Source organism: Periplaneta americana, chromosome 2 (assembly GCF_040183065.1).
Source record: "Periplaneta americana isolate PAMFEO1 chromosome 2, P.americana_PAMFEO1_priV1, whole genome shotgun sequence".
NCBI lineage: Eukaryota > Metazoa > Arthropoda > Insecta > Blattodea > Blattidae > Periplaneta > Periplaneta americana.
In genome coordinates this window covers 10884915-10902909 of record NC_091118.1, presented here as the reverse complement: position 1 = coordinate 10902909, position 17995 = coordinate 10884915, and the positions used below count along the sequence as shown (strand labels likewise).

At 34.2% G+C, this 17995-nt stretch overlaps 1 protein-coding gene across 1 annotated transcript in view; it reads right to left on the bottom strand.

The window, feature by feature from the left end:
- LOC138695237 (cytochrome P450 4C1-like) overlaps window positions 1-9805 on the bottom strand; it is a 51221-nt gene extending 41416 nt beyond the window's left edge. The window contains exons 1-2 of the mRNA XM_069819690.1: window positions 9758-9805; window positions 2508-2730 (exon numbers count right to left, since the gene is read on the bottom strand). Coding sequence (XP_069675791.1) covers window positions 2508-2670 — 163 coding nt within the window. The 5' untranslated portion in view covers window positions 2671-2730; window positions 9758-9805. The remainder of the gene's footprint in view (window positions 1-2507; window positions 2731-9757) is intronic.
- Window positions 9806-17995: the final 8190 nt, after the last annotated feature.

Sequence of the window (17995 nt, the reverse complement as noted above, 5' to 3'; positions counted from 1 at the left end):
TGCTGTACAAATCTGGAGACATAAAATATTGGATACGTTCTTGAATATGTGCCAAAAACCACTTTTACAACTTAAGCTGAAAGGTTGGTTATTTCTTGATAACCTTGGTAATTTCGTGATATTGCATTGATAATTTCGTGAGAGGTAGAATAATTGTGGAAAAATTCTGTAAAGTCAAATGAAATTCTCATTTATTGTTACAAGACTTCAAACATAGTAATTCCGTCTAATATTCATAGCAAGAAAACATAGAAATACATATCAACACATAATAAGAATGAAATCAAAGTAAAAATTGAAATTGAAAAGGGATTTTCTTTGCCCTGAAAGGGTGAACACTTTTATTACGGACTTTACTATAGCCTATATTACTAGGGTAACTCCAAAAGTAATGCATAACGTTTGTTTAAAAATTATATTTTTATCCTACAGCGTTGCTATTTTCACAGAATGTAAATGCATCCTTAAGGAACAAAATGTCACTTTTCCACATAAGCCCCATCCCTTTCAACTGCCCTACGTAACCTAGGAACGAGGGCCTGTAGACCAGCACGGTAAAAGTCTGGACCAACACGTATGAGCCACTCTTTAGCAGCGTGCAAAAGGGAGTCATCTTCTAACCTCGTTCCGCGAAGGGATCCTTCAGTTTACCAAAGAGATGGCAATCGCACAGTGCCAGTCCAGAACTGTAAGGCGGGTGTTTCAGTGTTGTCTATCCGAATTTTCTGATCTGGTCTGTAATCTTATGACTGACATATGTCTGTGCGTTGTCGTGAAATAGCAGAACATCCTGCTTCTCCCGATGTCGTCGAACACGACTCAGTCGAGCTTGAAGTTTCTTGAGAGTTGCCACATACGTGTCAGAATTAATGGTGGTTCCGTGTGGCATGATGTCCACAAGCAAGAGTCCTTCTAAATCGAAGAACACAGTAGCCATAACTTTTCCTCCCGAAGGTGCACTTTTGAATTTCTATTTCTTTGGTGAATTTGCATGATGCCACTCCATTATCTGCCTCTGTCTCCGGTCCAAAATGGTGGAGCCATGTTTCATCTTCTGTCACAATTCTTTCAAGTAAGTTATCTAGCACTTATCATTGACACTTAGCATGATAACAAATGAAACAGAAGCTACACTGAACCTATTGCGTCTCCCTTTTCTTTTTTGTTATCACATCTTATCTTCAAATTTCTAAAATTCGTATTGGAATACAATTTTTAAAATAGTATAAAATGTAACGCTTAATGCTCAACAAAATTTCGCCTCAAACAGCTAAGATTTCTATCAGTAAAGCTAAGCCTATATGGTGACTACAGCTGTATCTAAAATTCCAAAAACATTCCCTAAAATTTCATTAAGATATAATAAATCATTGCACTATATATCATATGCTTACCTTTAGTAATAAGCCTGTAATGTAATTACAAACATCCACAAAATTTGTACGCCTGAGAAGTCGACGCTAACTTGCTCTCTCCAAACATAAATGCTCACTGAAGCAGCTACAATAGTCACACAAAGCGTAGCTGTATGTTTCTGGAAACCGGACAACATATGCAATCCCTTGGAGGAAATTTGGATCTCGTATCACCATTCGTTAGTTCACGAAAGAGCAAAGAAAAAGTATCACGAAATAACCACTGCCACGAAATTACCAATGTTTACCCTATATCCGTATAAAATAGTGTTAAATGAGTATCTTCCGTTTGTTATGCAAGGCCGCCTTAAACAGACGCAGTCATTTGTTTTCATTTCATTATAGTCTATTACAGTGAGGCGGCAGTGATAAAACGCACTGTTATTTCAGAACTCACATAATATGTCGCAATCCTATCAATATTTTACGTAGAATAAAACTTATCGAAAACAGTTTCGAAAGAAACTTTTGTTATGTAATATTTTTATAAGAATCAATAATAAGCGATTTATTTAATTCAGGCCCCCTTATAACCCCCATTTTAAATAAAGTATTTTAAATCCCATTATCCTGAAATCTAAGTTATAACTAACTTAATTTATATTCAAATTTTCATTGACATCGGTTCAGACATTATCGCTTGAAAAGGTAACAAACATCCAGACAGACAGGCAGATAGATAGACAGACAGACACACAAACAAAAATTTCAAAAATGCTATTTTTGTTCTCACCAATTATTTTTGGAAAAGCGAAAATTACCACAAAAATATTGGTTATATATTTATTATTAGTGTATATTTTATTAAACTTTTTATATTTTTAATTCATGTTCATGGTTGTTGAAACTGGTTGTACTAGGCCACGGATTCAAAGCGCCTGCACTGCGTGCTCTCAAGAACCTGCACAACATTTCCTTAAGAGCGATGATTGCACTTTAGCTTGCTGAAAAGTGAACCTTGTTGGATTTGTAGTGCTTGTAGCATGAGAATGTATTACAGGCGCTTTGACACCCCTCTACTCTGTACTTTCCATAAAAACAAATCTGATTTAATTTAAAATGATTATTAAATAATGAGTTGCAGTTGACAACCTTGTGAAGTGCTGCCAACTTCTAAACCGTTGCCAACAATGGGAAGCATTTTGGGTCCTGGGATATTGACTGTCATCTTCTTCATCCGATGGGTTTTGGCGATGAACAGCGCCCATAAGATGCCGATTCCAACCAGGAAGGTGTAGAGAGCAACGAGTAACATCTTGTGCAGCTCACAGTTCTGATTTGTTGCAGGAAATATTTTGAGGCTATCTGTACTGAGCTGCAACACAATAAAACATTCACAGTTATGTTATAGCGGTGGACTAGGAAGAAAAAACACAATTCCAGTTTGAAATGCACTGTCAAAATTTGTATAAATATGAGTGTTATGATTTCCGATAGGCAGTTAAACAAGTTCATACGCACTTAGACCAGAGACGTGCGCCTAATGTTCTGTACCTGAATTTCGACGTGGTTGAGAAATAGTCGGTAAATCTTACCTCGAGCCCTCTCTCCGGGGCAGGGTTATTTCACTACCCGCAAAACTACCATACGAAAGCCACAACTTGACTTCTTTTCAAATCAAGCTTTTCTAAGTGCTTTATTGCCTCAAATCTAAAAAATTGGTCAGTATGAACCCAGCAACCTTGGATGCAAAGACTTGCAACTGCACACAGGGATAGAGTTGTTTCACGTGTAGTAAATCTATGACATGCGACCAATGGCTTTATTTGTTCTTCAACAATATTTATGCTAAGGATTTTATACTTTTAATTTTCATCTCCATTAGCCGGCTTCGAACCATGAACTTCAGATCCTATGTACAGAACAATAACTGCTAGGAAATGCAGTTTAATGAATGCAAAGTTGAAGTTGCTAGTGGAAACCGTGAGATATTTTTTTTATCCAATGCCACCAGGTTGTCTTTTCGACATTTCTGGTCTTCTCTCCTGGCTGTGGCTTAGTTGTAACCCACTTCTGAGGTTGGGGCGCCTGGAAGGCGGAGTTACATTACCCCGATGATGTGATACGATGATTATGATAATGTGGTGCCAGGAGAGGTCTTAAATCTAAACTTAACCTAAATTCCAGACCATGGACGAACACAGGAATAATCCCTTTAAGGAAAAATTCCTGTGCTCTAACCGGGAATCGAACCCGGGACTATAGCCAGAAGCTCTGACCACTAGACCATGAGGCTGGTCTCGTGAGATATAAAAAGCGTAAAATTTTCCGTGGTGACCTCTTTATTCAGCGACAATTAATACAAACTAGATATGATGTACAGCTGTCAAAAAAAAAAAAAGTGGCCGCACTCGTGAACAGCGAATATTTTCAAAGTCCACTTCGGGTCGCGGCGATGTTACACGATGCATGTGCTTGTACAAGCAGTTCCGGAACTATGAAAGTGTCCCCTGTCTACGCCTCGTAGACCAGCGGTAGAGTGCTTGTTTAATGATTCAAAGGTCGTGGGTTCGGCTCTTCTTAAAGTTTTCATTTTATTTTTTTAATCTTTCTTTAGCGATGTAAATGATATTCAAATTATCATTTATATCCAGTTATCGTTCTTTATGGATATCACGTTATTTATATTTTGTTATCGTTCTTTAGAGATATGAATAAAATTCAGGTCATCATTTGTATTCTGTTATCGTATTATAACGATATGAATAATAATTATTATTGTATTTCCAATGGGGGTTAGCCCTATTTTACACATCTATGTTAGGGCTATAGTTTTATAAACGAAAAAGATAAGCATAAAGAGAAATGGAAAAGAAAATTAAATTAGCTTACGCGATGTAAACAAAACATAAACAATCCGTAAATTAGGCATTGCGATTGCAAAACAAATATCAGGTATCAATTTGTAACATACAAAAACATTAACAACACACATACGTAACACTTCTATAACACAAATATGCAGCTTTCCGTACCATACATAATAAATTAATACACAATAGTCACACAAACACAATCAAACTATAATTACGACATTGCGACGACATCAAGCATCCCATAACTGACTCACATACATAACAAATCAAGCATCCGTTGCAACACATACACTTCAACATAGTAACCACACCTTTAAAAGTTACAAATTTGGCTCCAAGAAGAATAAATAGGACACTGTTACTAATTACTATTCTTCTACAATTTCTTAAATACATCTGTAATAAATCTGCGAAATTCCGATATGAATAATATTCACGTTTTTTATATTGTTATCGTTCTTTAGCGATTTAAATAATATTCAAGTTATCATTTATATTCTGTTTTCCTTCATTAGCATTATGAAACAATATTCAAGTTATTTATATTGTTATTGTTCTTTCGCAATATATTAATTAAACAAACCGATATTTATCATTTATATACTGTTATCGTTCTTTAGTGATACTGTATAAATAATATTCAAGTTATTTATATTGTAATCGTTCTTTAGCGATATAAATAACATAAATTTAATATTAGGTTTGGAAAAATCCAGTTGCATAATACTGGTATTAGTTTTTCTTTTTGTATTATTACATTATACTATCTTGAACCACAATAAAATGAAAGGGAGTAACGAGGAATTGAACCTGAGACGTTGACATCTAAATTCCGACGTTCGTCCGCTGAGCTACGAGAGCAAAAGTGTGGAAACATTTTTGGAAAAATTGGCCCAATCACACTCTAAGATCTTCTGATGATTCGTAGAAGCTAGTCCAGGATGCGGGGGGCAAAGGCTAATTGAGATTTCCCGGTCTCTGACCGGGTCAAACATCCTGATAGAATTAATATTTAACCCTTGCCGTGACTTTCGGTGAAGTCCGGAGGGCCCAATTAGTCAAATCCACTCTCCTCATCTCCACGCTTGGGCCCCCTGGAATTTAATAAGATGCGAAAGAGATAGTGGTGTGCGGAAAGCAACGGGATGTTACCGCATTTAGGCCTATCCTTCCCAAGAAAACTGCAAACATGAACAAAGGAAGCTTATAATAGAAGAAGAAGGATCTTCTGCGGACCTCTGGAAAAAGAACTAAGGAAGAGACTAGTGAAGTGCTTTGTGTGGAGTGTGGCATTGTATGGGGAAAGAACATGGACATTACGACGAAATGAAGAGAAACGAATTGAAGCATTTGAAATGTGGATGTGGAGAAGAACGGTGCGTGTAAAGTGGACAGGCGGAATAAGAAATAAAATTGTGTTTGAAAAAGTGAGTGAAGAAAGAATGATGCTGAAACTGATTAGAAAGACAAAAAGGAATTGGTTGGGTCTCTGGTTGAAAAGAATAATAGACGACATTAGGATATGTGGATCTAATGCGGAGACTAAGAGGAAGGCAGAAAATAGGAAAGATTGGAGATTGCTGGGTTTGCAATGTAAGACCTGCCCATGGACAGAACATTTATCTGTGTATGTTCAGAATGCCTGGAATATCGTGTCTAAGAACAGTCGCTATTTGCAAAGACTAGTCAATTCCATGCCCACTCGACTGCAAGATGATCGAGATAAGAGGAAGATAGACTAAATATTGAATTGTGGCCTTTTGTTTTGTTTTTTGAACGATTAATTGTTTGAATGTTTTAAGGCCGACGCCAGTAAATTTGTTTTGTTTATGCCACGAAAGATATTTTATTGAGAATAAAATATTTTTTCTTTCCATTTGCAGCCACAATATCATAATGATAATGATAAAGTCATGGCATAATATATTAATGAAACTGATGTTAATTACTAAAATAATCATAAAAGAGAAAGAAGCCATTATGTCTAGTTTGTCTCTCTCAAAAACAGAACAGAAAAGGACATAAAAAGCACGAGGTTGTAGTCGAACGCAGGACCTCATGAATAAAAGGCCTGAACGCTACCATTATGCTATCGAATAACACACAGTATACTTCCATTATAACTCTGGATATCAGGCAACGTGGTCCAACAACATGTAACATCGCCTGTCTCCGAAATGTAGCGAAGATACCCGAAGGGAACTTTGATACAGGAGAGCGGCCACTTTTTCTTTTGACAGCTGTACCTTTCTGTCAACAATTGACAATAACGTGAAATTGTGTGTTTTGATTTAAAATAAAATCTGTTAATTTTAAAGGAAATTATTACATTTCATCTTTATTATTCCCCAATAGACTGACTCGTAAATACTGAATATGAACAAAATTCGTTCAATTATTTACTAGAAATCGCTGTACATAGACAGACTAGTACTAAAATTTTTATATTTAACGTACATCAGTCCCTGATAAGTTGACTCGTAGATACTGAATATGAACAAAATCCATCCAATAGTTTAGCAGAAATCGCTGTACATAGAGAGACTAGTACTAAAATTATTATATTTCATGTACATCATTCCCTGATAAATTGACTCATAGATACTGAATATGAACAAAATCCGTCCAATAGTTTAGTAGAAATCGCTGTACACAGACAGACTAGTACTAAAATGATTATATTTCATGTACATCATTCCCTGATAAATTGACTCGTAGATACTGAATATGAACAAAATCCGTCCAATAGTTTAGCAGAAATCGCTGTACACAGACAGATTAATACTAAAATTATTATATTTCATGTACATCATTCCCTGATAAATTGACTCGTAGATACTGAATATGAACAAAATCCGTCCAATAGTTTAGCAGAAATCGCTGTACACAGACAGACTAATACTAAGATTATTATATTTCAAGTATATCATTCCCTGATAAATTGACTCGTAGATCCTGAATATGAACAAAATCCGTCCAGTAGTTTAGTAGAAATCGCTGTGCAAGGACACACTAGTACTAAAATTATTATATTTCATGTACATCATTCCCTGATAAATTGACTCGTAGATACTGAATATGAACAAAATCCGTCCAATAGTTTACTAGAAATCGCTGTGCAAGGACAGACTAGTACTAAAATTATTATACTTCATGTACATCATTCCCTGATAAATTGACTCGTAGATACTGAATATGAACAAAATCCGTCCAATAGTTTAGCAGAAATCGCTGTACACAGACAGATTAATACTAAAATTATTATATTTCATGTTCATCAGTCCCTGATAAATTGACTCATAGATACTGAATATGAACAAAATCCGTCCAATAGTTTAGCAGAAATCGCTGTACACAGACAGACTAATACTAAGATTATTATATTTCAAGTATATCATTCCCTGATAAATTGACTCGTAGATCCTGAATATGAACAAAATCCGTCCAATAGTTTACTAGAAATCGCTGTGCACAGACAGACTAGTACTAAAATTATTATATTTCATATACATCATTCCCTGATAAATTGACTCGTAGATACTGAATATGAACAAAATCCGTCCAATAGTTTAGTAGAAATCGCTGTACACAGACAGACTAGTACTAAAATTATTATATTTCATGTACATCATTCCCTGATAAATTGACTCGTAGATACTGAATATGAACAAAATCCGTCCAATAGTTTAGTAGAAATCGCTGTACACAGACAGACTAGTACTAAAATTATTATATTTCATGTACATCATTCCCTGATAAATTGACTCGTAGATACTGAATATGAACAAAATCCGTCCAATAGTTTAGTAGAAATCGCTGTACACAGACAGACTAGTACTAAAATTATTATATTTCATGTACATCATTCCCTGATAAATTGACTCGTAGATACTGAATATGAACAAAATCCGTCCAATAGTTTAGTAGAAATCGCTGTACACAGACAGACTAATACTAAAATTATTATATTTCATGTACATCATTCCCTGATAAATTGACTCGTAGATACTGAATATGAACAAAATCCGTCCAATAGTTTAGTAGAAATCGCTGTACACAGACAGACTAGTACTAAAATTATTATATTTCATGTACATCATTCCCTGATAAATTGACTCGTAGATACTGAATATGAACAAAATCCGTCCAATAGTTTAGTAGAAATCGCTGTACACAGACAGCCTAGTACTAAGATTATTATATTTCATGTACATCATTCCCTGATAAATTGACTCGTAGATACTGAATATGAACAAAATCCGTCCAATAGTTTAGTAGAAATCGCTGTACACAGACAGACTAGTACTAAAATTATTATATTTCATGTACATCATTCCCTGATAAATTGACTCGTAGATACTGAATATGAACAAAATCCGTCCAATAGTTTAGCAGAAATCGCTGTACACAGACAGACTAATACTAAGATTATTATATTTCAAGTATATCATTCCCTGATAAATTGACTCGTAGATCCTGAATATGAACAAAATCCGTCCAGTAGTTTAGTAGAAATCGCTGTGCAAGGACACACTAGCACTAAAATTATTATACTTCATGCACATCATTCCCTGATAAATTGACTCGTAGATACTGAATATGAACAAAATCCGTCCAATAGTTTAGTAGAAATCGCTGTGCAAGGACACACTAGCACTAAAATTATTATACTTCATGCACATCATTCCCTGATAAATTGACTCGTAGATACTGAATATGAACAAAATCCGTCCAATAGTTTAGTAGAAATCGCTGTGCAAGGACACACTAGCACTAAAATTATTATACTTCATGCACATCATTCCCTGATAAATTGACTCGTAGATACTGAATATGAACAAAATCCGTCCAATAGTTTAGTAGAAATCGCTGTACACAGACAGACTAGTACTAAAATTATTATACTTCATGCACATCATTCCCTGATAAATTGACTCGTAGATACTGAATATGAACAAAATCCGTCCAATAGTTTACTAGAAATCGCTGTGCAAGGACAGACTAGTACTAAAATTATTATATTTCATGTACATCATTCCCTGATAAATTGACTCGTAGATACTGAATATGAACAAAATCCGTCCAATAGTTTAGTAGAAATCGCTGTACACAGACAGACTAATACTAAGATTATTATATTTCCTGTACATCATTCCCTGATAAATTGACTCGTAGATACTGAATATGAACAAAATCCGTCCAATAGTTTAGTAGAAATCGCTGTACACAGACAGACTAATACTAAGATTATTATATTTCCTGTACATCATTCCCTGATAAATTGACTCGTAGATACTGAATATTAACAAAATCCGTGCAATAGTTTAGTAGAAATCGCTGTACACAGACAGACTAGTACTAAAATTATTATACTTCATGTAGGTACTTAATTCCTGATAATTTTGCATTCTTCAATGTAATTCGCTGTAATTTCCACCAACTCGAAGATTTGTGTTGAAATTTGTACAGCAATTGGGAATTTGGCTTTGACTAATTTATAATAACATTGCTTAATAGGCTACCTACCTAAGTCACCGCTTCTGCTCCGTTCTTCGTCAGCCGCTTAGCTTGTTTGATAACAAGAGAATGTAGTCTAGTTTATATACAGTAAAGGAATCAAATAAAAACAAGTCCGATTTTCACAATATGAATTTGAACCACTTTCTGTTAGATCTTTCGTAATTTTCTTAATCGTCATGTTTACGATCCTAGACAGGCACTGCAAGATCAAGATCACATTAAACATTTCGCAAGAGAGAAACCGTCTATTTAAAATGATTGATATGCGACAATGTAGGCCTATCCTATAAGTCCCACACCCTGGGAGTGATCACAGGATATAGACTATTACTAATGATTGAATCTCGGAGTTTTATGACATGACATATCTTTATTCTGCTTCTTTTTACAAACTTAAATTGAATTAATAAATGGCTAGCTTTTGTGAACACGATGACACTGTTTTTATGTCATATTGTAAAGTGAAAAAACTGTAAACGTAAATTTTAACCGTAAACAATTTTATTATAATTTATATATAAAGATCCTAGGACTCCCCAGAAAGAGGGTGATCTCATGCTAAGGGAAGAATTCAATACATATTTAAATTACAATAAATAGCATGTATGATTTGAGGCTTTCTCGGCGTTGGTTCGCTAATATGTTTTCGCGGGATATCAACCGAGTTAAGATTTTGGAATGCTCCAAGCTTTCGACTGCTATCTCTGCAGCCATCTTCAGGGAAGTGATGTCCGAACAGAAAGTCGAAAGGTTATATAGAACTCCAGCTCAGTCAGGCATGGACACCGGCCTTAGACCAACTCAGGCCCTCTTACAATCAAGGTCGTGAAGATCACGGACCGAGGACGGCAACCGATTCCAACCGGCGGAACAGGGCTCGCCGCCCGCCAAACTTCACGCAGGAATCCCGGGAGGGGCGGAGCTTACGAGCGATGACAATTCCCGGCCCCGGATTGGCCGATCCGCCAACCAATCCCGTTTCACCTGAGAGCCTAACATCTATATAACCTTTCGACTTTCTGTTCGGACATCACTTCCCTGAAGATGGCTGCAGAGATACCAGTCGAAAGCTTGGAGCATTCCAAAATCTTAACTCGGCTGATATCCCGCGAAAACATATTAGCGAATAAATAGCATCTTCAAAATATAATATTCCATAGTAACAAAGTGTTTACTTACAAATATAGGCTACATTTTACCATATTTAGCATTAATTCATATTTCTTCTCCTTCTTCCCTTCAAGTATTAGGCCATATGGCCTGTTACGATCTCACAGTTGAATTTTCAATCCAGCGCTTCTTTGGACGACCGAGAGATCTCTTCCCGTTTGGACGATAGTGGAACATGACTTTTAGGATTCTATCTCTACGCATGCGATGCAGATGATTTATCCATTTGTTCCGATAATGTTTTACGTGATTAATTACAGGTTCTAGTTGTAATTCTTCCATTACAACGATCCAATTTCGTATATCCCGCTGTATATCTCATAAATTTCATTTCATTGGCCGTTATTCTGCTTTCGTCTTTCTTCCTCAATGTCCATACCTCACTGCCGTAACAAAGTACAGGTCTCTCCAAGGTCTTGTATGGGCGAATTCGAGTATACCTTTGTACTAGGGAAGATTTCATAATGGTGTTAATTATTCCCATTGTTTTGGTGTATTTAGAAATTTTCTGTAAAATGTCTACTTCATCGAAAAAAGATAATGTGTATCCGAGGTATGTAAAAGAATTTATCCTTTCTAATATTTTTGAATCTAAACATATTTTGCTAGGCACAGGATATTTTCCGCAGAAGACCATAATTTTAGTGTTTTTCTTTATTGATTTTCATATCATATTTAATTCCAATTTTGTTCAAATTAAAAATTGAACGTTGTAATTCATCTTCTGAGGATACCACCAGAGATAATCGTCTGCAAAAAGTAATGAATCTAATTGTAAATATCTATTGAGTTGTATATATCCATGAGGCAATTGTTTCCATTCTCTAATTATTTGAGTCATATATATTATAATAAATAGCAACGGTGAAAGACCACAGCCTTGTCTTACTCCTGTATGAATTTCTGTCCAATGCGATAATTTATTGTCACACCTTACTGCAATTAGATTGTTTTATAGATATTATATAAGTTATGTTTGCTATAAGTTGTTGTGGAACATGCTCTGTGGCTAATACATTTAATAATTTATTTCTGTTCACCCTATCAAATGCTCTTTCCAAATCAATGAAAGGAATATGTGTTTCTAAGTTGAAAATGTTAAATGTTATGTTTTATTTAACGACGCTCGCAACTGCAGAGGTTATATCAGCGTCGCCGGATGTGCCGGAATTTTGTCCCGCAGGAGTTCTTTTACATGCCAGTAAATTTACTGACATGAGCCTGTCGCATTTAAGCACACTTAAATTCCATCGACCTGGCCCGGGATCGAACCCGCAACCTTGGGCATAGAAGACCAGCGCTATACCAACTCGCCAACCAGGTCAACTTCTAAGTTGAATTCCCGGTGTTTTTCCATCAATAATTTTAATGTAAAATATCCATCGCAACATGATCTTCCCTTTCGGAAACATATTTTAGGTTAAATGATATTAGTTTCAAAAGTTCTCCAAGTATTATTAACACATTTGATATTAATACTGATAAGAGATTTCGTTTATTTTGAATTTCTTTTCCTTAGAAATATTTTGTGGTTAAATAAAGTTGGGAGAAAATGGATTCCTCAGCAGTAAGTTATCAAAACATGGAGGACAAAATAATGTTATGATTATGGCCAGATTATTGCTGGTCGGTCTCTACTTCGCCCCTCCCAAACATGTGATACTTAAGAGGTGCCAGCCTCACTGTTGTCAGGTAGTAGCGTAATTCATGAACAGTCAGTGACCCTGTTAACATAGCTGTGGAGGAATTACTCACGCAATGGACAGACGTTGGACATTTTTCACCCCTCTTTTCTTCCTTCTTCTTTTATGAGGTGAACAGTCCGCTATGGCCAATAAAAGGCGCTAATTTTTACGAAAAACAGTTTTATAGAATGGAGAATAAAGCCTACCCATGGGATCACCCAGCTCAAACATCCTAGCCGAAATTTTCATACGCAACATAGAGCAGACATACAAGGACATCATTTTATTTTTACTAAAATTTTCAATATTAACCTGACTATACCTTTGGATTAACGATTGAGAATCGGAAACAACTTTTGCTACCCCCTTCCATGACCGAAATTTGACGACACTAGTGTAAAATACAATACAAATAACTTTACTAGGTATAGGGGGGAAGTAAAGTAGTGCATCCATTTACGTAAACTAGGAAATGTTACGAATTTGAGTTTGATCATTTTCGTCGGGTTTTTTTTAATCAAAATACAGTACAGTATTAACAGTAAGTGTTTTTACTCACTAACTGAACTATCCAATCGGACGTATTTATTACGCAATGTATAGTATACTGTCTACAGCACATTGGCATACAATATTTACAGTGCACTTAAATTTTAAAAATAATCAAAATATGGATATCTAAACAAATCAGTGGCGGTTCCTCGGGGGAGGGAAGGGAGGAACGTCCTCCTCGCATTTTCTTCTTTTGAAAGTAAATACCAAATAAAATATGTGCCTTGAAATTCGAGGAAGATTCGATAATTTTTAAGTTCACAGCTATAAGAAAAACTCGGTTGATCGAGTTTTAAACGACGCGCGCTCATGTGCTGTAGAAAACTGTGAGAAAGATGCGAGATTGTTTGTGTGGAGGAAAGTCAATCCATTCCTCCTCTCCTGCACTTAGCACACATAGACAACAGCGCACTAGCGGCCAGAGAAAGAAGCAGAGTTCTAAGGGAAGACTCCACTGAAAATCATGAAAATTTTTCGAAATTTTTTTTAGCTATTTCCCTTATTCAGAATTTATACTTTCATACCCCAAATGGATTCAGCTCAATTCTGATTACAAATACTCGTATGTTTACACTTTTTAAATTAAGGCTGGAAGGGGGCGTGGAATTTAAAGAGCTGTCAAAATTATTTTTCATCGAAGAATTCTTTTTTAAAATTTCTGATTACAAATCTAGTAACTTTTTGTTGGCTCCCTGAAGTTACTAGATGAATGTAGCGGAGGAGAATATTAATTTGCATAAATATTCATTTTATTTTAAAATCTATTTTTCTGTGTTCATTTTTGTTGATTCAACACCAACTTTCTTATGCCAAATATTAATCAATCTGGATGACATTTTTACTGAAAGTACTTATGAGGTAGCTGCATGTTTCTATGCACTTATTTTGTGAGAAATTCTGCTAGTTTATTTTATTAATATTTTTCTTAATGCTGCTAGTTTATTTTATTAATACTTTTTCTTAAGAAAAATATTAATAAAATAAACTAGCAGCATTTCTCACAAAATAAATGCATAGAAACATGCAGCTACCTCATAAATACTTGCAGTAAAAATTTCACCCAGATTGATTAATATTTGGCATAAGAAAGTTGGTGTTGAATCAACAAAAATGAACACAGAAAAATAGATTTGAAAATAAAATGAATATTTATGTAAATTAATATTCTCCTCCGCTACATTCATCTAGTAACTTCAGGGAGCCAACAAAAAGTTACTAGATTTGTAATCAGAAATTTTAAAAAAGAATTCTTCGATGAAAAACAATTTTGACAGCCCTTTAAATTCCACGCCCCCTTCCAGCCTTAATTTAAAAAGTGTAAACATACGAGTATTTGTAATCAGATTTGAGCTGAATCCATTTGGGGTATGAAAATATAAATTCTGAATAAGTGAAATAGCTAAAAAAATTTGGAAAAATTTTCATGATTTTCAGTGGAGTCTTCCCTTAAAGCAAGTAAATGAACGGAGAGGGAGGAGATCCTCCTCTGAATCAGCGCATGGGCGGGAAATAGAAACAGACTGGTCGTGCAGCAAGCTCGCTACCGCTGCCATCTAACGATGCTGCATTCAACCGGACTATAACACATCTAGGAGGAGACACAACAAAAACAGTTTTAACGCAACACTATGAAAGACACCATGTAAACTTTTTTTTAAATTATAAATCAGAAATATTATTCATTGCACTTTATATAGGCTACTATTCATGGTTTGAAACTTTCGTGGATATTTGAAAGTTAAAGTCGGGTTTATGTAAAACAAAGAGGAAGTAGTTTTACGTAGTTGGGCCCTGAAATTCACTTCTATTCATTGTTTACTAGACAGGGCAACAGCCAAGTTGTCAGTTTTGTACAAATATATTTGAAACTGGAAGTAGGTACTCCAAACTACATCATTTTTAACATAAATTAATCGACCACCGGCAGCTTTGAACAATAATGCTAGTATGACTTTACAAGAACTGACATTCTTCAAAAGCATGTGATACTGAACTTGTAAAATGTACATATGGCAACACAGACCACGTGGGTGGGTGCAGTGTTCTCGCTTTCCTCAGATTATTTCGCATTCCCATTTCAATTTCCATATAACGGTTCCGGTTACAAGTTAGTAGCTATTCTCTTCCAACACGTGTGATGCTGTAGTGTGCTCGAAAAATGGTACGAGGTTGTGAATTTCCTTGTAATTGTTAATTTGCGTAATTATTCAACAATGAATGGAAGTGAAAACATAATATATTTTGGACAATTTAGGAAACTCAGTTTACAAGAACAGATTATTGCTATACAGAAGGGAAGGCCAACCCCAACACTACCTGGTCTTACATGTATGCATGTAGGCTAATTTGTAGCATGTTTCATTCAAGAATGTGTCATTTAATGCTGTTAATTTCTTTCCTCCGATTAAAAAATATGCAGGAGCCGCCACTGAAACAAATTATTGAAAATGGTGGTCGTTCATTTCGATACAGGCTTCAAATCTTTTGTGCGTATTATCAAAAGCGTTTTAAGCATATCTTCTGAAATTGAATGTACGGTTTCTTGAATGTAATTATTTCATTTTTCTACTGTTGTAGGATGTTTAGCAAACACAACTGTTTCACAGTAACCCCAAAGAAATAATGCAAAGCACTCAAATTAGGCGACATGGGGGAGCCATAATCCTACGCCTGTTGAAATAATTCTGTACCTACTCTATAACGGTGTACGTTATGTACTGTCAATTCAATCTTCACTTCTGCCCGATCCACATTGATAAATTTACTCAGACATGCTATCCACTGCCCGTCCAAGTGGTTATGCAGGAAAGTCTTAGAAAGGGGGGAAATCACGTGACAATTCCTTACTTAACGATGCCCTTTTTGTTTAAATTATTTTAAATAGTTGTATAATATTACGTACAGACATGGACAAATTATTAGCAAAATTGAAGATTTGTGTTGTATATTTTTACAAAATATGACTCTTCAGTTCAGAATACAGTTGACATTTTTGCGTATTTACATATTAAAAAAATGAAGATTTGTATTGTATATTTTCAAAATTTGACTCTTCAATTTGGACTGCAGTTGATATTTCGGATATTTCCAAATTATTAGCGGAATTGAAGATTTTTATAATATATTTTTACAAAATTTGACTCTTCAATTTAGACTGCACTGACATTTTTGCATATTTACAAGTTATTAGCAAAATTGAAGATTTGTATTGTATATTTTTACAAAATATGACTCTTCAGTTCAGAATACAGTTGACATTTTTGCGTATTTACATATTAAAAAAATGAAGATTTGTATTGTATATTTTCAAAATTTGACTCTTCAATTTGGACTGCAGTTGATATTTCGGATATTTCCAAATTATTAGCGGAATTGAAGATTTTTATAATATATTTTTACAAAATTTGACTCTTCAATTTAGACTGCACTGACATTTTTGCATATTTACAAGTTATTAGCAAAATTGAAGATTTGTATTGTATATTTTTAAAAAATATGACTCTTCAGTTCAGAATGCAGTTGACATTTTTGCGTATTTACATATTAAAAAAATGAAGATTTGTATTGTATATTTTCAAAATTTGACTCTTCAATTTGGACTGCAGTTGATATTTCGGATATTTCCAAATTATTAGCGGAATTGAAGATTTTTATAATATATTTTTACAAAATTTGACTCTTCAATTTAGACTGCACTGACATTTTTGCATATTTACAAGTTATTAGCAAAATTGAAGATTTGTATTGTATATTTTTACAAAATATGACTCTTCAGTTCAGAATACAGTTGACATTTTTGCGTATTTACATATTAAAAAAATGAAGATTTGTATTGTATATTTTCAAAATTTGACTCTTCAATTTGGACTGCAGTTGATATTTCGGATATTTCCAAATTATTAGCGGAATTGAAGATTTTTATAATATATTTTTACAAAATTTGACTCTTCAATTTAGACTGCACTGACATTTTTGCATATTTACAAGTTATTAGCAAAATTGAAGATTTGTATTGTATATTTTTACAAAATATGACTCTTCAGTTCAGAATACAGTTGACATTTTTGCGTATTTACATATTAAAAAAATGAAGATTTGTATTGTATATTTTCAAAATTTGACTCTTCAATTTGGACTGCAGTTGATATTTCGGATATTTCCAAATTATTAGCGGAATTGAAGATTTTTATAATATATTTTTACAAAATTTGACTCTTCAATTTAGACTGCACTGACATTTTTGCATATTTACAAGTTATTAGCAAAATTGAAGATTTGTATTGTATATTTTTACAAAATATGACTCTTCAGTTCAGAATACAGTTGACATTTTTGCGTATTTACATATTAAAAAAATGAAGATTTGTATTGTATATTTTCAAAATTTGACTCTTCAATTTGGACTGCAGTTGATATTTCGGATATTTTCAAATTATTAGCGGAATTGAAGATTTTTATAATATATTTTTACAAAATTTGACTCTTCAATTTAGACTGCACTGACATTTTTGCATATTTACAAGTTATTAGCAAAATTGAAGATTTGTATTGTATATTTTTACAAAATATGACTCTTCAGTTCAGAATACAGTTGACATTTTTGCGTATTTACATATTAAAAAAATAAAGATTTGTATTGTATATTTTCAAAATTTGACTCTTCAATTTGGACTGCAGTTGATATTTCGGATATTTCCAAATTATTAGCGGAATTGAAGATTTTTATAATATATTTTTACAAAATTTGACTCTTCAATTTAGACTGCACTGACATTTTTGCATATTTACAAGTTATTAGCAAAATTGAAGATTTGTATTGTATATTTTTACAAAATTT